The sequence below is a fragment of the Crinia signifera genome, chromosome 1 (genome assembly GCF_055691185.1).
Source record: "Crinia signifera chromosome 1, ASM5569118v1, whole genome shotgun sequence".
Classification (NCBI taxonomy): Eukaryota; Metazoa; Chordata; class Amphibia; order Anura; family Myobatrachidae; genus Crinia; species Crinia signifera.
Window position 1 is genome coordinate 329,782,793 of NC_139217.1, and position 21,890 is coordinate 329,804,682.

General features: G+C 42.2%; 2 protein-coding genes and 2 long non-coding RNA genes across 5 annotated transcripts in view; 2 read left to right on the top strand and 2 right to left on the bottom strand.

The window, feature by feature from the left end:
- LOC146029596 (uncharacterized) overlaps window positions 1-21,890 on the bottom strand; it is a 66,866-nt gene that overhangs the window by 10,416 nt on the left and 34,560 nt on the right. The gene's annotated exons all lie outside the window — the stretch shown is intronic.
- LOC146029573 (uncharacterized) lies at window positions 178-1,397 on the top strand. The gene is made up of 3 exons (XR_014455366.1): window positions 178-675; window positions 933-1,037; window positions 1,346-1,397. It is a non-coding gene; the product is annotated as an uncharacterized LOC146029573 (long non-coding RNA).
- On the top strand, window positions 1,510-3,993 carry LOC146029732 (uncharacterized). Its single transcript, XM_083158370.1, has 9 exons — window positions 1,510-1,585; window positions 1,726-1,821; window positions 1,912-2,007; window positions 2,124-2,228; window positions 2,345-2,440; window positions 2,559-2,663; window positions 2,778-2,867; window positions 3,522-3,620; window positions 3,718-3,993. The coding sequence occupies exons 1-9, from the start codon at window positions 1,510-1,512 to the stop codon at window positions 3,861-3,863; spliced, it is 909 nt and encodes a 302-aa protein (XP_083014496.1). The 3' UTR covers window positions 3,864-3,993.
- LOC146029584 (uncharacterized) lies at window positions 6,460-8,132 on the bottom strand. The gene is made up of 3 exons (XR_014455368.1): window positions 7,751-8,132; window positions 7,514-7,642; window positions 6,460-6,792 (listed from the first exon to the last, which is right to left on the bottom strand). It is a non-coding gene; the product is annotated as an uncharacterized LOC146029584 (long non-coding RNA).

Here is a 21,890-nt window from a genome sequence, read left to right on the forward strand (position 1 = left end):
CATACATGTATGTCATGTTTATGATGTAGTTTGGAACTGATCTTATATAAATGGAACCGGCTTACAATTGTTATGTATGTTTGTGGCTGCATTTTCAGATGCAGTGTTTATGTGTAGTCCTCATTGTCTTATAATTTGGTGTTTTGTATGTGTGTTTGCATTAATCGTTGTGCTAACTATTGTTGTTGTATCCCATAGCAACGCCTGTGTGTTTTTAACATAAACCTTATTCAAATGACAAATGTTACGGTTTGCATTCAAGACTCAACATCCATTAATATTGTCTTGGTAATTAGAGGCATTAATGTGTGTTGTGCATGTGTAAACATCATGTATAAATTTAAATTGTTTACAATACACATTACAATTGTGCCAACATTATTGGAGTACTCTTGTAGGTGTCATGTTTATCTATTGTTTGTGGTAATCTCTGTTTTTATTCTTGTGGCTGCTTGTGATGCTAATGAGGATGTGTTGTGGTTGTGTCATTTGTCATCACAGCTGCACGTGAGAAGAAAGGAAGGTCCTCCTCTCCTTCTGGGTCCACCAAGATCTCAAAGGCCAAGCAATGGGACACATCCCCTGTGGTTTCAAGGGGTCCACGGGCCAAAAAGTTAAAAGTACTGCCAGCTTCAGTGGCTCTACATGACTCAGCTGATTCAGATGATGACACAGGTATGTTTTGTAATTGTGCCATTGTCACATTCTTTTTCAACCCACACAACATTCTGGATGCGTACAAATATATAACATGGTAAGCCACAAATGGCCTGCCAATCAGCTACTGTGTCACAGACTGTGTTTCACAAATGTGAGACGGGATTTGTTTGTTTGGCTGTGTAGCTCTCCATTGTTACACTTGGAAAGTGTACATATTTTATCTCTCTCTCTCTGGTGGTGAACTTATGTTTGTGTTTTTTTTCTCCATACAGCATCCCGTGCTGCATCGCGGTCTCGCACCGCAAGGACTCAGAGCCGTTCCGTGGTTACTCCGGCCGATCCTGCCCAGGGGGATCTATTTGGTGTGGGGAAGACAGGTGTGTGTTCTGACAGAGCCATCCTCCTCTCTCTGTCTCTCTCTGTCTCTCTCTCTGTCTGTCTGTCTGTCTGTGTCTCTCTCTCTGTCTCTGTCTCTCTCTGTCTGTCTGTCTCTGTCTCTCTCTCTCTCTCTGTCTCTCTCTCTGTCTCTCTCTGTCTCTGTGTCTCTCTCTCTCTCTCTCTGTCTCTCTCTCTCTCTCTCTCTCTCTGTCTCTCTCTCTGTCTCTCTCTGTCTCTTTGTCTCTCTGTCTCTCTCTCTCTCTCTCTCTCTCGGTGAACTTATGTTTGTCTTTTATTCTCCATACAGCATCCCGTGCTTTATTGCGGTCTGGCACCGCAAGGACTCAGAGCCGTTCCGTTGCTGATCCGGCCCAGGGGGATCTATTTGCTGTGGGGGAGACAGGTGTGTGTTCTGACAGAGCCATCCTCCTCTCTCTCTCTCTCTCTCTGTCTCTCTCTGTTGGTGAACTTATGTTTGTCTTTTATTGGCCATACAGCATCCCGTTCTTCATCGCGGTCTGGCACCGCAAAGAGTCAGAGCCGTTCCGTTGCTGATCCTGCCCAGGGGGATCTATTTGCTGTGGGGGAGACAGGTGTGTGTTCTGACAGAGCCATCCTCCTCTCTCTCTGTCTCTCTCTGTCTCTCTCTGTTGGTGAACTTATGTTTGTCTTTTATTGGCCATACAGCATCCCATTCTTCATCGAGGTCTGGCACCGCAAAGAGTCAGAGCCGTTCCGTTGCTGATCCTGCCCAGGGGGATCTATTTGCTGTGGTGGAGACAGGTGTGTGTTCTGACAGAGCCATCCTCCTCTCTCTCTCTCTCTGTCTCTCTCTGTTGGTGAACTTATGGTTGTCTTTTATTGGCCATACAGCATCCCGTTCTTCATCGCGGTCTGGCACCGCAAACACTCAGAGCCGTTCCGTTGCTGATCCTGCCCAGGGGGATCTATTTGCTGTGGGGGAGACAGGTGTGTGTTCTGACAGAGCCATCCTCCTCTCTCTCTCTCTGTCTCTCTCTGTCTCTCTCTCTGTGTTTCTCTATCTCTGGTGGGGAACTTATGTTTGTCTTTTATTCTCCATACAGCATCCCATTCTTCATCGCGGTCTGGCACTGCAAAGACTCATACCCGTTCCGTGGCTACTCCTGCTGATCCTGCCCAGGGGGATCTATTTGTTGTTGAGGAGACAGGTGTGTGTTCTGACAGAGCTATCCTCCTCTCTCTCTCTCTGTCTCTCTCTGTCTCTCTCTCTGTGTTTCTCTATCTCTGGTGGGGAACTTATGTTTCTCTTTGATTCTCCATACAGCATCCCGTTCTTCATCGCGGTCTGGCACCGCAAACACTCAGAGCCGTTCCGTTGCTGATCCTGCCCAGGGGGATCTATTTGCTGTGGGGGAGACAGGTGTGTGTTCTGACAGAGCCATCCTCCTCTCTCTCTCTCTCTGTCTCTCTCTGTCTCTCTCTCTGTGTTTATCTATCTCTGGTGGGGAACTTATGTTTGTCTTTTATTCTCCATACAGCATCCCATTCTTCATCGCGGTCTGGCACTGCAAAGACTCATACCCGTTCCGTGGCTACTCCTGCTGATCCTGCCCAGGGGGATCTATTTGTTGTTGAGGAGACAGGTGTGTGTTCTGACAGAGCTATCCTCCTCTCTCTCTCTCTGTCTCTCTCTGTCTCTCTCTGTGTTTCTCTATCTCTGGTGGGGAACTTATGTTTCTCTTTGATTCTCCATACAGCATCCCATTCTGCCACCTCAAGGACTCACACCACATCCTCATCCCCTGCCTTTGATGTGACACATGGGGATTTCTTTGATGTTGAGATAGGTAAATTGTTGTCCTCTTTAGTGTGGTTCTATGAAAGTGTATATATGTTTGTGTATTTGTTTGATTCTATCTATCTATCTCTATATATATATATATATATATATATACAGGTTGAGTATCCCGTATCCGTTATCCGGATTATTCCGAAAACCATACATTCCTGAAAGTGATAAAAATAAATTTTTTGGGCTTAAAACTCACTGGGGACATTTGTAACAGCACTACTGAGGACATGACATGTAACTGGCACTGTATATGTGCAAGCAAATGATTGCTTGGCATTCAAAATCAATATGTGAGATAGTACACAAATTATGAATCATGTTTTGAAACCTTGTTTTTTGAACAAATAAAATCTATTGGCGTGTATTTTATGCGGTCATAAAAAAATTTTGTGTGTATTTTATGTGTTTATACAGCATACATGCAAGATACTAAAATACATAATTGAAATATAAAAATATTCCGAAAGACGGAATAATCCATTTTCCACAATTCTCCTGGTCCCAAGCATTTTGGATACGGGATACTGAACCTATGTATGTGTGTATATATATATGTATGTGTATATATATATATATATATATATATATATATATATATTGTATTTTTGTTTTAAACACATGTATGACAATTGCTATTAATTATGCACAGTATCACGGCCTGCTGCTGGTCCTCGCCGTTTCACTAACACATCCGCAACGGCAACGGTGTCGGTGGCCCCTCAGGACACTGATGTTGGTCTAAATACAGGTACATGAAGAAACCGATTTTTGTAAAGCCCAATGACATGTTGTAACACCGGTATTTTGGGATGATTGATGTTTTGCAATGTTTTTTGCCTATGTAGCAACTGCATGTGAGCCAGACTCGTCGCCTCTGCTGGGACCAATCATTATACGGCCACCTGTCCTCACCCCACAACGGCAAGGCACTCATCAACTGTACTCCCACCAAGGTAACAATATATCATGGTGCACATCCCACATCACATGACCAGCTCCAGGAGAAACACAATGCTTAATTCCAGCACTCCCATCTCATGTATGTTTAAATCTGTGTCCCAGTCCAAAACAAATGATCTCCCTACTTCAGCACAGGTGATGCTAATCATACATCAATAGGGAAGTTCATGAACATAACATTATGCCCCTCCTGTAGTGGGCAAGGTTGACAGATGGGGTTATTGTATGCGTGTGATAATGGCCACCCAATATAGGTGCATACACACACACACAGATATTCTGTCTGATGTATCTGTTGGGGACCAATTCCATGAGCATTATGGTAGCATTTCAGATTCCAAAATAGCCCAATCTATTACATGTAAAACTGGCAAAGTAAGAATGTTCCAAATGGCATATATCCAAATGTTGGAACCAATTTGTCAGAGTCATCAGTCTTTACAAGCGTTCACCACCATTGCTGCCCTTGGAATTCAAAAACCTATGCTGTGTACACATGGGTCTATATGATTGCTGGGGATATTTTGATAGCAATATATCCCCATCAATCATATTGCTACTGTCTCATTTTCATCAGCGATGAAAAGGAGACACTGCTATGGGCCGTAGGCGGAGCACAACAGCAGCAGGTGATGGGAGGAGGGAGGGAGCAGCGTTGCAGGGCATGGGAGAACAGCACTGATTTATCGGGCGCTGACCTCCTGCCCAGCGATCGTTGGGGGAAGGTGCTGGTCGCAGGAGCATGCTCCTGTGACCAGCGACCATGAACGGCTGGCCGCGGGAGCACACTCCCAGGCATCTATCAGCAGCTGCACATGAAAACACTGGCAATCAGGTTGCTGGCCGAACATTTTGCCAGCAATTTCATACATAATTGCACCCGTGTGTACGCAACATCAATGTTGAAGTTTTTATTGAACAGCACTTACATCAAACATACCATCTGTAAGTGTGTACAGAACTTATAACACTTTGCTGAAAATAACATAATCTCTGCTCATGGCATAGGGTTAACACCTTTCCCCTTTAATTCCGGACACATATTAATTACACAGGTTCTGTGGAAGTTTAAAACCAGGTGAAATGGAGTCTTGAAGTCACCCAGCCACAGAACCTGTGTAATTAATATGTGTCCTGAATTAAAGGGGAAAGGTGTTAACCCTAGCTCATGGCCTTCACTACTAATTACTGGTTGTTATCACCTAATTTGACACACCCTTGTTTGGCCAGCTCATCAGTGCAGCAGATTACATCATTTATTCATTAGTGTGAAAGTCCAGAAGGTTACTGCTTTTCATCGTGGTTTTAGCCATTAGCCATACAGTGTTGTCAACATTATACCCACTACCTGTAGTTTTTCAGTAACATGTGACCTGCTAATTGAATGTGTATTAATGCTGTGCATCACTGTTATTGGTTTTGAAATCACAGCTTCAATCACATACACTGTGAGTGCTTCATGTGCTCTTTTGCTGCGGCAGCCTTATAAGTGGACATACATGTATATTCTGCTCACAGCAAACCAAAATGTCCCAATCCAAATTGGATAACCCATGTGCAGCGCCGGTGGGGCAGATGTAACATGGATAGCAAGTTGATCACATTTCTATGTTTTAAAACTCCAGTGCAGCCTAAATAATGTGCTTATTTTAAAGAACACAGCACTTGAGATTTCTGCTTCCACATACCCCAGGCAAATTTATCTGTCTCTGCACATGTTACATCTGGCCCAGCTGCACTGCACATGCTTTTAGCCATGTTGTTGTAAAATTTGAACTACCAGCATAACAGAATAATAGGCATACTGCAACGGTAATGCTGTGTACACACGGGGGCAATAGGGTCTGAAATGGCTGGCAATATGGTCGCAGGTGATATACTTTACATCATAGGCTTAATTATGAGTGAAGATTTGAGCACACACCTAAGTTGCCTTACATAATTGATGTATTGGAAAGTGGTCTTGCTAGTGTTAGACTAGAAAATGCAAATGGACTAATAGTAATGATATATGCATCCATTTTTGTAGGTGCTGACGAGCCTGATGTGAGTGCATCAAGAGAAGAGGCGGAACAAATGTGGCCATTGCGTGAAAACACCCCATCTCCCCCACCCAGGCGAATGCCACATAGCCCCCAGCTGACTTTCAGCCCCGAACCGCAAGCTGGTGGTCCTGCTGCAGATTTTTTCAACAATTGGGCTGCCCACCAAGCCCGATGTGAGGCAACCTTTAAGGTGCAAGCAGCACATCTAGAGAGGTTACATTTGGAAACCGGACACATTGCCAGAACACAAGCACTTCTGCATAAAGACAATCGCACCCTGTTAAAGTGTGTGACGGCAATGCGGGTCGAACAGATGACATTCCAAAATACAATGGTCTCGCTGATGGAGTCCCTATGCCAGCAACACAGTAGCCATACCAGGCTCTTTGAAGACATATCTGGGTCATTACGTGAACGAAATATTATGGCGGCCCAACAAAGCACCACATCGCAGAGCACCACATCGCAGAGCACCACATCGCAGAGCACCAGCGCTACGCCCCTGTCTACTCCCCTCCCTTCACCAACACGCCGGTCAAGCCGGCAAACTCAGAAACAAACACAAAATGTAAAGGGGGCAAGGCCTTCAAAGCGTGAGGGTAAATAATGTTGCTTGTGTACATTTTTGCATGATGTTAATGCAAGAGTAAATTTTTTTTGGTTACCACATGTTCTGCTTGGTATTACCTTTTATTGACCCACAGCACATCATCTGACATAAGGTTGAAATATTTATTGCACTACACAACCGTATGGACATCTCTTCACAGTACACATAGGAAAAAACTACAATGTATGTGGTCACCCACATACACACACAACCAAAAATCTGTGTTTGCAGATGTAACATTCACATCATCAACATTCCTGAGGAAGCCGAAGAAAATGGACATGTGTATTGACACCATAGAACACCTATTAGGAATAAAAAAAATACATTAACACATGTAAAAAACCAACACACATATAAATATAGCATTCACTTAAGCCGCGTACAGACGGGGGAGATAGATAGCTCAGCCATATATTGCTAGCAATATATGGCAGCACACTATTTTGCTCGGTTTCTCCTTTTCATCATGGACCAGAGATGGTCGATGATGAAAGGGAATCTCTGGTGGAAAATGCCGCAGCCGTCATCAGCTGGTTGCAAGAGCAAGGTCCTGCCACCAGCGATGTTTATTTTGTGGGAAACCCACCTGGCAAATGATCGCCGGGGCACACACCCATCACTGCCAATATGGTTGGCTGCAAACCCATTTCAAGATATTTCTGGCCCTATTGCCCCCGTGTGTACACAGCTTTACTTCTACACAGTATAGTGCATGCAAACACATCTCGCAATATAGCCATGTCATCATTATGTGAACTATTTGGCCATTGTAGACACAAATCTGTTAGGCCAGCTCTTTATAACAATTCGCCCTAGCTGTGTGTGAAGAATCCCGGGAGGCTGCAGGAGAGAAAGACAAGTAGGTGTAACATGCAAACTACTTCATGGTGATGATGCCTGTGAGAGATGACAACAATTAGCATGGCATGTCACCATTGCAATGTACAATCCAGACCCACATTAGTTAACACTTTGACATATAGGAAGGACATAATGTACACACATGATTTGGCCAAAACTTACCATCCACATGTAGCCAAGCAGAAGTGAGGCAGACATCCATGGCAACAGCAGCACAGAAATCCGCACCCAAGCTGTGTGTGAAGGTGGTTGTGATCAACATCAGCATATGATGTTGGTTCATGCATGATGCTTTCAGCAGTGAACAATGTACACCAAAATGGAAAAAAAATGAAAAAAATTGGAACCCTTACGTAAAATTTCAGACAACATCAAACATTACACTGAAACAATACTTACACGCAAAAGAACGGCCAGCAAATGACATCCAGGTACCAGGGAGCCCAGGAGAACAAGCCCCACACACATTCAGCCTTCAGAACCAAAGTGCAAACAATATATAAGGATTTTCGGAAATAACATGTATTGTTATGTTGGTGTGGCTTACAATTAACATTTACAGTTAAGGCATCAAGCATATACATTTGAAAATTTGAAAATTATGTACGTTCTACTATTACAAAGGTTACGTAGACACCACTAATGGTAGACATGTGAAGCCAATTGTTAAGTGTAAACGTGCCCACACACTAGAAAGATCTGCCACTCTAAGATTTGCGCATCAATTAGCCTTGCAATCTTTTGTTGGTGTTGGACAAAATAATTTGGTGAAGCGGACATCTTTATCAAAGATATGTGTAAAATTTTGCATGTGCGTTCCTAGGGATCTTTTGACAAATATACTGATCTTTCGTGCAGCACTTAACATCATAATATTCAGATAAAGATCCACAGGAGCACACATCTGACTGAAATGGAGAGATGTATGACCGATTATCGGAACACATTTGACGATATATCGGGCAAATGTTTAGAAATTGCATACCAAATTTATGACGTCTGTGGCCACCTTAACAGTTATTTATATTGTGACCCGTGATATGTGCATAGAGGATGTCTTGATTGTTGGCCATATGCCATTGTTACTCACCACTAAAGGATGCCTGGATGAGCTCATCGCGAATCTGCCGCCTAGACGCTGTACTCCATCTATCACCAGATCTTTCATTTTCCAAATCAGTCTCACTGTCTTCTCCGCCCTCAATGTCTGGTAGATCTTGATCCAGACAGAGGTTGTGAAGAAAACAGCAAGCCATCACAATTTTCGAGACCTTTTGGGGGCTGTACAACAACAAGCCACCAGACTTATCTAGGCACCGAAAGCGAGATTTTAATACGCCAAAGCATCTTTCTATCACACATCTGGTGGCCTTATGTGCACGTTGAAAATTGTGATCTGCTTCAGAAAGGGGGTTCGACAGTGGAGTAAGGAGCCAGGATAAACAGGGAAACCCCTTATCACCTGAAATTTAGAAAAACAAGATTAACACACCTCACTACATGATTGAACAAGGACACAATTTAGGGCAGAAATGCTGCATGCATAACATTATTTTTGGTTGTGCAAACATGTAGAAATGTCACTACTTGCATCTTCTTACACATATATAAGTATTATCAACATGCATTATTGATGTAAAGCAGCATACAAAACCACAACACCAATCTATCAATCAATCAATCAATCAAACAATCAATCAATCTATCTATCTATTTGTATCTATCTATCTATCTATCTATCTATCTATCTATCTATCTATCTATCTATCTATCTATCTATCTACTTGTAGTGTGACCAGGCACAACAGGTTGCTGGTTGGGTGCATTAGTTGACGGCAATGTTGACTTATTTGGTATTGAGAGGCGGCACTCCAACCTTGTCCAATTAGACATACATACAGCAATGTTTCAATGCGTGTGCATTATTATCAGGCTATATATATATATATATATATATATATATAATTGCAGATGGGTCTATGATAGACCAGGCCGGCACTCCAGAGACTGACGCAAGATAATAATGTAGACTACACCATGTCGGCTGCGGTCCGCAGCCGACATGGTGTAGTCTACATTATTATCTTGCGTCAGTCTCTGGAGTGCCGGCCTGGTCTATCATAGACCCATCTGCAATTATCAACATTTATGGCAAGGTCACCACGAGCAGCTGATTATTTATCCGGAGTGCCGGACCCCTGGATCCCCTTTATATATATATATATATATATATATATATATATATATATATATATATATATATATATATATATATATATATATCGAGAGAGAGAGAGAGAGAGAGAGAGAGAGAGAGAGAGAGAGAGAGAACCAGAGACTGAGAGAGAGCCAGAGACATTTTCAAATGTATATATGCATACACACACACACACATTGCCAGAGAGATAAACACACATGTGTAATCAATTCCCTATATATCACAGACTACAGTTTATACACTATTAGACACTTACCCAGTAGCCAGCCCTCTGCCATTGATCCGGCTTCAAACTCATCAAAGAGGACTGACTGGCCGAGGATGTAGGAGTCATGACATGAGCCAGGGTAGCCTGCAAACACACTCATGATCTTAAGATTTGCATCACAGACCACCTGCACGTTGGTACTTGTGCTTTCATGTCGATTATAATAGGAACGGGCAGTATCCTGAGGTGGTCTCAGCGGAATGTGGGTGCAGTCAATAGCACCAAGCACATTGGGCATGGATGCAATGCGATGGAATGCTACCCTAACATCATGCCACTCTGTCTCCTGGCTTGGGAAGCAGATTGAGGCATCTATATGTGGCTGAAGGGCTTCAAGCACCTGGGTCAGGTACCTGGACAGTGTGGGCTGAGACATGCCAATGCCTTGGGCAGTGACATGTTGAAAACTACCAGACGCCAGAAAGTACAACACAGCCAGCAGTTTGTGCAGGCCTGAGACAGCGCATGAGCGTCCTGTCACAGGATCTAGCTCCAGTCTAATGAGGCCATACAGACGGAGAATGTTGGTACGATTAAGCCGGAACATCTGTATAACCACATCATCCGGCAATGCGTCAAAACATAAACGCGGCCTAAATAAACGAGGCCGACGCAGCCTCTGTGATACCTGCTGGACCTGCTGGTCATGCTCAGTTTCATGATGCCGGCGTCTTCTTCCTTGACACAGCCAAGACATCAGCTGTCTCAAAGCCCACACTGAAGCACCCTGAAATAGCATATAGTCTGCCATGCTAGAAGTCAGGAAGTGTTTGTAGGTGGATATTAGGCTTTTATAAGGCACACATTTGTGATTACAAAGGTCTGTGATGTGTTGTTAAAATGATAACACATGTGTTCCATTGAACCAGGTGAAATACACTTCAAAATACACCTTGTCAAGGAGGGTGTATTTTGTTTCACAATTTTTTTTACGATTCGTAGTGGTTTACGAATACGAATTTTCAAAATCACGAATACGAATTTTTAGTACATGATGAAAAGACGGCTTGGCAATGCAAAAATCATTCGTATTCTATCAATGGTGTAGACTTTTCGTACACATGCGTAGTCGTATTTTTAAATACGAATACGAACGCGATATTACAAGTTTACGCCTAGAAACATTTCACGATTCTACGATTTTTCCACTTGTTAACTTGGCATTTCACGAATACGACAGAAATTCACGCCATTTTGCCTACGAATACGACTTTTTACATTTTTAAAATACGAATCCATTTTGGTAAATGTCCCCCTTCGTGTCATTTATTGATTTAACCTTATATATTTTTGATATTTTTAGTGATTAAAATATTTGATTTTTTATTGAGAATCGTCTTGTCTAAATCATTGGAACAGCTTGCGCTGGCACATTCTTCCTTTTGTTTTTACACTGCATATTAGTGTTTGATAACTCTGTGCCAGCAGCAATTGATAGCGCACCACTCCACACACCTCTTTTAACTACATTTTCTGCATGACTTATGTATCCAGACTAATAGCAATAACCTAATGTTTTCAAATAATTTTCCTGTAAAAGAATATTAGGACTGCAGACCTTAGTCACGTTTATATTTAGAGGGGATTACGGTCCGACGACTTCAGTACGTATCAATCGGTTTTGCATATTCCCTATGGAGACATTCTCTACTATCCCTCTCCACAGCCCCTACCAGCTCTGGCAACTGACACACTGCAAATGCACTGTGCCGGAATCTTGGGAAGAGTCTTTCAAAAATGTCAAAGTCTTCTCTGATGTGTCCAGGATTTATTTAGCTGGAAGATCAGTTCTTACAACTACAGCCACTTCAAGTCATTTTTAATACATACTTATGATAGTTTGGTTAAAAAAAAAAAAGAGCAATCCTCCAACAATGTAAACTGATATTAATAATGGAATATTTGCAATTATTAATGCTGGAGTGTTTTAAACCACCTTGCGCTGCTAGTACACTAATTAATACACTAATAATACCACTGGACAGAATGACACTGGACACACTGCTGAAAGTGTACAAAAATCTTTTTATATAAGAAAAAAAAAAAAAAAAAAAAAAAAGGGAAGAATAATAAAACAATTCAAACATATAAATTAATAGCATTGATGAATACAATTCAATAAAATACCTAAATGGCCATTAGGTTAACGTTTAGCAAACTGTGGAGTACTCCGTGATGGGTTAATAATAACAGTCACTGGGGGTAGCCAGAATGATGAGGGAATGAGAAGGGGGAAATGATGCAAATGGAAAAGTAGCAGGGTTAGTGGATGAATGCAAAGCACATGCGGGGTTAATCAAGCTGATACACCAGTGCTCGGAATGAGGCACTGTAAGTGATAGATGTTATCTCACCCTCCGTTGGTATGGTGATAGGAGGCGTCGGGGAGCTTCAGTTGTTATCAGCTCATACCCGGTAGATGACGCTGCCGACGGGGAGCCTGAGTTGGAGAGGCTCTACCCGCTGTGTGCTGGGTCTGATGGTTTTAGACCAGCTGTGTAAACGTAGCCTGGAGAAATAACGGCTGGATGTAGTTGCTGAGTAGCGGGAGAAGCGCTCGACCGCTGGGTGAAGGAGTGGTGGCTGCTGCCAGATGACGGTGGCTTGTAGGCTGAGGACCGCGGCAGACCAGCTGGAGGTGGTGACTGGAAGGTAGGGGAATCACGGAGGTTTGCTGACGTAACCGGAAATGACGTCGACACGTTTCGTCTCTATGGCAACGGAGACTTTTTCAAGACGGATGTTGTACTGGCTCTGCACAAACCTATTTAAAGGCTGTGTGACGCTCGTTAGCCAATCAGATCATAAGGGTAATTCACATGTAATTAAAACAATTCTAAAAGATCGTGTGTCCAGTGCAATGACTAATATACATGATTTAAGCAGTAGTGCATTTTTTTCTTTTTTTCTTCATTTTAGCAAATCGTTTCTACAAATTATACTGAGATTCAGTCTTTATATAGTAGACAATCTGGTGGATTTATATCATTCAAATAGTTATATTTTACGTATTCAGTGTTATAACCTCATTTAAAGGGGTATATACACCCGCGATAGAGTGGAGAGAGATAGGGTACAATAAATTGAAAATAATTTAATATAAACATATAGAATTTTTATACATATATATGTATATCTAGCATATATTTATAATGAAATAGTGGAGATAGAAAATTATATATTGTAAATACCTTAATTAAAATAAATAAATAGAACTTAAATATAATAATAAAAATACACATGTAAATGAAAATCTATAAATGTAAAAAATTAGGTATATATATATATAGAGATATAAGGGACTAATGAAAAATAATAATTAAAAGTTATATATATAATGAACTAAAATAATAATAATAATAATAATAATAATAATAATTAATGGATAAATAAATATTAACTCAATGAATAAATATATAGTATATTTCATTACTTCAACCTATTGTATTAAATAGTTGGTGTCTTTGTCATTAGTGGGAACCTAGTACAATTTTTTGGAGAACAATTTAGGGTTTTAAATCCGTGGGGGTCGGGGGAAATTTCATCTGCAAACCCGTGGTGTCATGGAGAGGATACCTCTAACCAAGCACCCTGGGTAGATGTCCTTCCCCCCGATCCGCACGGAGCCAAGAGTCAAAAGAAAATTTTAATCACATTGTAAAGGGGAATACTAAGACGAATAAATAGTTAGAGTAGTCTAAGTTCAAAGGAGGTCCTAGTCCATACAAGTTAAATCCAGGGCTTCATTTAGGCCCTGTGGGCTGAGTGTGTCTAGTTTAAAAATCCAGGAGGTTTCGGCTAGGCATAACTTTCTGAACCGGTCTCCTCCTCTTTTGGTATTTGGAATAGATTCGATAGCTGTAACGGTTAATCCACTAGGATCACTCTGATGGTACTGGGAAAAATGGCGGGGAATGCTGTGATTCATATAGTTCTTTAGGATGTTTGTTCTATGTTCCCTAAACCTGGTTTTAATGCTCCGTATTGTCCTCCCCACATATTGTAATTTACAGGGACACTCCAGGAGATAGACACAATGGGTTGTATCGCAATTAGTAAATTGTTTCAAAATAAAGGTCTTTTTATTGTGTGATGATGTTATATTTTTTTCTTTATTTCTCATATGTTTACATGTTAAGCAGATACTTTTGTGGCATCTATAATTGCCAGGGGGTCTATTGGGGATCCAAGAATGATTTGGAGTTACCGTTGGGGCGGGTAGCAAGCTGGGTGCTATCTGATCTTTTATGTTTCTATTCCTCTTAAACACAATTTTTGTTTTTTCTAGGTCTCCTTGTAAAATTTTGTCATAATTCAAAATCTCTAAATTTTTACGTAATATTTTTTTAATATTATGTGATTCTCTGTTAAATTTTGAAATAAATATTAGTGATTGGAAGTCATTCTTTTGGCTCTCCACAGATTTATTTTCATTTTTATTCTCAAGTAGACTTTCTCTATTAACTTTAGCTACAGATTGGGATGCTTCTGTTAAAAGTTTATCAGGATAGCCTCTTCTTTTGAAATGGCCAAGCATTGATTCCGATTGAATTTGGAAATCTGAATTTTTTGTACAGTTGCGACGAAGTCGCAATAGTTGATTTTTGGGAATATTCCGAATCCACGGTCTATAGTGTCCACTATTAAAGTGGAGATAGTTGTTTGTCCCCACCGGTTTGAGATAATTGGTGGAAATGAGAAGACCTTCATGAACCGAGAACGCAATATCCAGGAAGTTAATGGACGTGTAACTGAAAGTGTGGGTGAAAGTGAGACTAAAAGTGTTGTGATTGAGGTAATTGACAAATTCAAGAGCTGTTTCGTGACCCCCTCTCCATATAATGAAGAGGTCATCAATGAAACGGCCATAGAGGACCAGATTCTCTCTATATGGGCCGCCCCATATGAGTTGTTCTTCAAGGCGGCCCATATAGAGGTTAGCAAAACTAGGTGCAAATCTGGTCCCCATGGCCGTTCCAAGTGATTGAAGGTAATGGTGGTCTTCAAAGCCTCTATAATTGGAAATAAAAATTTATTTTCTGCGGCAATACTGTACTTCAACCTTTGATAAAAAGGTACCGGTGTCTGTCTGTGGAGAACTTTCACTTTTATTTTAAAAACAAAATGTAAGAGCAATGAGCAAGAAAAAAATGAATGCTGGAAGGCAAGCCATGGCCATACCTATATTGGAACACTGAAAAATAGGGGGAGTGTGTGGCAGGTGGTGTTATAGTGTTAGATACAGAAAGCGAAGCCTACCAGGAGGGGACAGGGAGCCCACTCGAGTAAATAGTCTGAGGGCAGATGTATTAAGCTTCAAAAAGTGATAAAATGGAGAGTGATAAACAGACAGCCAATCTAACCTACCTACCATGTTAACCCCTTCCCGACAATTGACGTACATTTACGTCATGGTCGGGAAGTACTTCCCGACACATGGCGTAAATGTACGTCATGGCATTTAACTGTCACCGCGTCTATAGAGGCGGTGACAGTTTCAACATGTCTGCTGTCCCTGACAGCAGACATGTCCGTGCATGCCCAGGGGGGGCTGCGATGCCGCCCCCCTGTCGGCGATCGCTGTGATTGGCTGTTCAGTGTGAACAGCCAATTACAGCGTTTTCTGTGTCACCGGCGAATAACGTTCGCCGGTGACACGCGATCGGAGGTGATTGGTGCTGTAAAGTACAGCACCAATCACCACGGGGTGTAAGGGTGACACTGGTGTCACCCCACCTCACCCCGCCCGCCCCCAAAGGCCGTGATTGGTCCGTCGGACCGACGGACCAATCACAGCCATGGAGGGGGGTTTAAACTAACGGTGACTGCACTGCAGACGCCATTCCGGTCTGGAATTGCGTGCAGTGCGGTCACCGTGCCTAGCTGCCGCGATATACTGACCAGAACCTTGCAAAATACTTACCTGATCCTTGCAAATATCTTGCCTGCTTCATCACTGCTTGTAGTGTGCTGGATGCTTCCTGGATCCTGTTACTTGTGACTTCCTGTGTTGTGAACTTGTGCTGCTGCAGTGTAATAGCGTTAGTTAGATAGAGAGAGATAGAGAGAGAGATAGAGAGAGATAGTGTCAGAGAGTGCTATATTTTGTGCTGCTGCAGTGTGATATAGTTATAGAGAGAGAGATAGAGAGAGATAGAGAGAGATAGAGAGAGATAGAGAGAGATAGAGAGAGAGAGATAGAGAGGCCTAGTGACAGAGAGTGCTATATTTTGTGCTGCTGCAGTGTGATAGTTATAGATAGAGAGATAGAGAGAGATAGAGAGAGATAGAGAGAGAGAGATAGAGATAGTGACAGATTGTGCTATATATTTTTTATATAACTGACTGCTGCCCCCCCTTTTGTGCTGATCAGTATAAATTAACTGATCAGCAACTTTTTGGGGGCGCAGGTTTTTTTTTATCTATATATATACCTGTCACTGCTGCTGCTGCAGTGTCATAGAGTGTTAGATAGTGAGAGATAGAGAGATAGAGAGAGATAGTGACAGAGAGTGATAGAGAGTGCTAAATTTTGTGTCTGCTGCCCCCGCCTTTTGTGCTGATCACTATATCTGAGGTGATCAGCAACTTTTTGGGGGTGCAGAGGTTTTTTTTTTTATATATATACCTGCCAGTTGCACTGTCAGTTGCACCAAAGGTTGTGCACCTGCTGCCCCTCACTGGTAATCAGTGTCGCATCACTGATCACCTTTTTTTTTTTTGTTTGTGCTGTGGGGTCTTTTTTTAATTTTTTTTTTACACACACTGTGATTTTGTGGGTGTCCTGTGGCCGCTGTGCGCTGATCAGTGACGTACATCACTGATCATCTTTTTCGGCACAGGGTTGATCTATTTTTTTTTTTGATCAAATTCCTGTTGCCTTTGAGCGGTGTTCAGTGACGGACGTTACTGACCAACATCTGTGCTCAATTTTTGGCGCAGGACCTTTTTTTTTTTTTTTTTTTAACCCCTTCAATTTTTTTTTTTTAACCCCTTCAATTTTTTTTTTAACCCCTTCAATTTTTTTTTTTTTTAACCCCTTCAATTTTTTTTTTTTTGTATAAAGTATTTTTTTTTTTCTGCACTACATACACACTACACACTACATACCCCCCGGGTTGAAATAAAGTTTGTACCCCCCCCTACACTATACACGTGTTGAAACATTTCACTACCAGTAACACAAAAATAAAAATGGCATCCCAAATGTCATCCCAAATGTCATCCCAGTCATCCAGAAGAATGTATTCAGCGGAGGAGGCATATGCCATGCTTGCTTCTGACTCTGACACAGCCAGTGATGCAAGCAGGGAATTTGAAGGATTCGCCTTAAGCTCCTCTTCCTCCTCTGGTGATGAGGGACCCCCTCAAAGACGCCCCCGTAGAGCAGCTGAGACCCCCCCCCCAATAATTGATCTCGTATGGACCCCACCACCAGACAATTTTGAGCCCCAGGTTCCTGAGTTTTTGGCCATGCCAGGAATCCAATTTGATTCCACAGGTCTCAGAGAAATTGACTTTTTCAAATTATTTTTCTCTGATGATTTTATAAATTTAATGGTGGACCAAACTAATTTATATGCCCAGCAGTTTATTGCTCAAAACCCCACGTCATCATTTGCTAGGTGGACCCCTGTAGATGCAGTAGAGATGATGACGTTTTGGGGTCTGGTGTTTCATATGGGCATAGTAAAAAAGCCAGAAATTAGGCAATATTGGAGTACAGATGTTCTGTACAGCACCCCATTTTACCGTATGGCCATGCCCCGGGCTCGATTTGAGACGATCCTTAAATTTTTGCATTACAACGATAATGCACAGTGCCCACCCAGAGATGATCCCACCTTTGACCGGCTATTCAAAGTCAGGCCGGTCATTGATCATTTCAGTGCCAAATTTGAAGACATGTACATCCCAGATAAATTCATTTGCATAGACGAGTCCCTTATACATTTTAAAGGAAGGGTTAAATTCCGCCAGTACCTTCCCAGTAAGAGGGCAAGGTATGGCATAAAAATGTATAAGCTGTGTGAAAGCACCTCAGGGTACACTCACAGGTTTAGGGTATATGAAGGGAAGGATTCAAGAATTGAACCGCCAGAATGCCCCCCCTCCCTCGTAGGTGTTAGTGGAAAAATTGTCTGGGATTTAGTGCACCCCTTCCTGGATAAAGGTTATCACCTCTATGTGGATAACTTTTACACCAGCATCCCCCTGTTTAAGGCCCTTGGTTCAAGAGGTACAGCAGCTTGCGGTACTGTGCGCAAGAACCAAAGAGGCCTCCCAAAAACGCACATTGCCCAAGTAATGAGAAGGGGTGAAAGCAGGGGAATATGCACCGAAAATATGTTGTTGGTCAAATATAAGGACAAGAGGGATGTCCTTATACTGACAACAATTCACGGAGACAGTACCACCTCCGTCCCTGTACGAGGTACCAGTACCCACACCTCAAAACCTAATTGTATCCTGGATTACAATAGGTACATGGGCGGAGTGGATCTTTCAGATCAGGTACTGAAGCCGTACAGTGCCCTGCGGAAAACAAAAATCTGGTACAAGAAGCTGGCCGTGTATATCATCCAGATGGCACTGTATAACGCTTACGTGCTATTCCGTTCTACCGGCCAGAGGGGGACATTTATGCACTTTCAAGAGGAAGTCATAAAGGGCCTAATATTTGGGAACCAGCAGGCAGAGGGCCCCAGTACTTCTAGTACTGGCCCCCGTATTGTACCAGGGCAGCATTTTCCTGATGAAATCCCCTCCACTGGAAAAAAGGGCAGGACACAAAAAAGGTGCAAAGTTTGCTATAAAAAGGGAATAAGAAAGCAAACTATTTTCCAGTGTGACACTTGCCCCGACAAACCCGGCCTATGTATAAAGGAGTGTTTTAAAATATACCACACATCTATGGATTATTAGGTTCATAATTTCACCGTGCTTCGGGGGTCTTGCTAATGCCACATAGCACCCACCATTCATTCCACCAGAATCTGAGCTGCAAAATCCAAAAATCACTCCTTCCCTTCTGAGTCCTGCCATGCACCCAACTGGTATTTTTTGGTCACATGTGAGGCATTGCCGTACTCGGGAGAAATTGGGGCACATATTTTGGGGTGCTTTTTCTCCTTCATACCTTCTGAAAATGAAAAATTTTGAGCCAGAACTGCATTTTTGTGTAAAAAAATGTAATTTTTCATTTTCACTGCCCACTTGTATCAAAATTGGTGAAACCCCTGGGGGTTTGAAATGTACACTATACCCCTAGATGAATTCCCTGAGGGGTGTAGTTTGCAAAATGGGGTCACTTGTGGGGGGGTTCCCCTGTATTGGTGCTTTGGGGGTCTTGCTAATGCGACATAGCACCCACCATCATTCCACCAGAATTTGTGCTGCAAAATCCAAATATCACTCCTTCCCTTCTGAGTCCTGCCACTTTTTGGTCACACATGAGGCATTGCCGTACTCGGGAGAAATTGGGGCACAGATTTTGGGGTGCTTTTTCTCCTTCATACCTTCTGAAAATGAAAAATTTTGAGCCAGAACTGCATTTTTGTGTAAAAAAATGTAATTTTTCATTTTCACTGCCCACTTGTATCAAAATTGGTGAAACCCCTGGGGGTTTGAAATGTACACTATACCCCTAGATGAATTCCCTGAGGGGTGTAGTTTGCAAAATGGGGTCACTTGTGGGGGGGTTCCACTGTATTGGTGCTTGGGGGGTCTTGCTAATGCGACATAGCACCCACCAAAATTCCACCAGAATCTGAGCTGCAAAATCCAAAAATCACTCCTTCCCTTCTGAGTCCTGCCATGCACCCAAATGGTATTTTTTGGTCACATGTGAGGCATTGCCGTACTCGGGAGAAATTGGGGCACAGATTTTGGGGTGCTTTTTCTCCTTCATACCTTCTGAAAATGAAAAATTTTGAGCCAGAACTGCATTTTTGTGTAAAAAATGTAATTTTTCATTTTCACTGCCCACTTGTATCAAAATTGGTGAAACCCCTGGGGGTTTGAAATGTACACTATACCCCTAGATGAATTCCCTGAGGGGTGTAGTTTGCAAAATGGGGTCACTTGTGGGGGGTTTCCACTGTATTGGTGCTTGGGGGGTCTTGCTAATGCGACATAGCACCCACCAAAATTCAACCAGAATCTGAGCTGCAAAATCCAAAAATCACTCCTTCCCTTCTGAGTCCTGCCATGCACCCAACTGGTATTTTTTGGTCACATGTGAGGCATTGCCGTACTCGGGAGAAATTGGGGCACATATTTTGGGGTGCTTTTTCTCCTTCATACCTTCTGAAAATGAAAAATTTTGAGCCAGAACTGCATTTTTGTGTAAAAAAATGTAATTTTTCATTTTCACTGCCCACTTGTATCAAAATTGGTGAAACCCCTGGGGGTTTGAAATGTACACTATACCCCTAGATGAATTCCCTGAGGGGTGTAGTTTGCAAAATGGGGTCACTTGTGGGGGGTTTCCACTGTATTGGTGCTTGGGGGGTCTTGCTAATGCGACATAGCACCCACCAAAATTCAACCAGAATCTGAGCTGCAAAATCCAAAAATCACTCCTTCCCTTCTGAGTCCTGCCATGCACCCAACTGGTATTTTTTGGTCACATGTGAGGCATTGCCGTACTCGGGAGAAATTGGGGCACATATTTTGGGGTGCTTTTTCTCCTTCATACCTTCTGAAAATGAAAAATTTTGAGCCAGAACTGCATTTTTGTGTAAAAAAATGTAATTTTTCATTTTCACTGCCCACTTGTATCAAAATTGGTGAAACCCCTGGGGGTTTGAAATGTACACTATACCCCTAGATGAATTCCCTGAGGGGTGTACTTTGCAAAATGGGGTGACTTGTGGGGGGGTTCCACTGTATTGGTGCAACATAGCACCCACCATTCATTCCACCAAAATCTGTGCTGCAAAATCCAAAAATCACTCCTTCCCTTCTGAGTCCTGCCATGCACCCAACTGGTATTTTTTGGTCACATGTGAGGCATTGCCGTACTCGGGAGAAATTGGGGCACATATTTTGGGGTGCTTTTTCTCCTTCATACCTTCTGAAAATGAAAAATTTTGAGCCAGAACTGCATTTTTGTGTAAAAAAATGTAATTTTTAATTTTCACTGCCCAGTTGTATCAAAATTGGTGAAACCCCTGGGGGTTTGAAATGTACACTATACCCCTACATGAATTCCCTGAGGGGTTTAGTTTGCAAAATGGGGTCACTTGTGGGGGGGTTCCACTGTATTGGTGCTTGGGGGGTCTTGCTAATGCGACATAGCACCCACCAAAATTCCACCAGAATCTGAGCTGCAAAATCCAAAAATCACTCCTTCCCTTCTGAGTCCTGCCATGCACCCAAATGGTATTTTTTGGTCACATGTGAGGCATTGCCGTACTCAGGAGAAATTGGGGCACAGATTTTGGGGTGCTTTGTCTCCTTCATACCTTCTGAAAATGACAAATTTGGAGCCAGAACTGCATTTTTGTGTAAAAAAAATAATTTTTCATTTTCACTGCCCAGTTGTACCACAATTGGTGAAACCCCTGGGGGTTTGAAATGTACACTATACCCCTAGATGAATTCCCTGAGGGGTGTAGTTTGCAAAATGGGGTCACTTGTGGGGGGTTCCTAACTTTTAGCATCTTATGGTGCCTAGAAACCTACATGGTGCCTAAAAAATAATCTCATAAAAAGGAGGCTCCAAAATCAAGTAGGTGCTCCTTCTATTATGAAGCCTGTGGTTTGGTCAACGTGCACACTAGGGCCACATATAGGATATTTATGAAAACAAAAGAATTGGGGGAATCAATTTTTAGTCACATTTCTCTAGTAAAATGTACTGTGTTCCTTAGAAAAATGTATTAAAATTGCAAATCTGCAAAAAAAATGAAATTTTGAAATTTCACCTGCACTTTGTTTTAATTCCTGTGAAACACCTAAAGGGTTAACAAACTTCCAAAATGCTGTTTTGAATACTGTGAGGGGTGCAGTTTTTGAAATGGTATCATTTATGGGGGTGTCTCACATAC

What these genes read in the sequence shown, in the direction of transcription:
- LOC146029732 (XM_083158370.1), top strand. Translation starts at nt 1,510, where the DNA reads ATGTTTGTCTTTTATTGGCCATACAGCATCCCGTTCTTCATCGCGGTC. An exon ending in ATTTGTTGTTGAGGAGACAG is followed by an intron (nt 2,229 to 2,344) that starts GTGTGTGTTCTG and finishes TTCTCCATACAG; the next exon opens with CATCCCGTTCTTCATCGCGG. An exon ending in TTTCTTTGATGTTGAGATAG is followed by an intron (nt 2,868 to 3,521) that starts GTAAATTGTTGT and finishes AATTATGCACAG; the next exon opens with TATCACGGCCTGCTGCTGGT.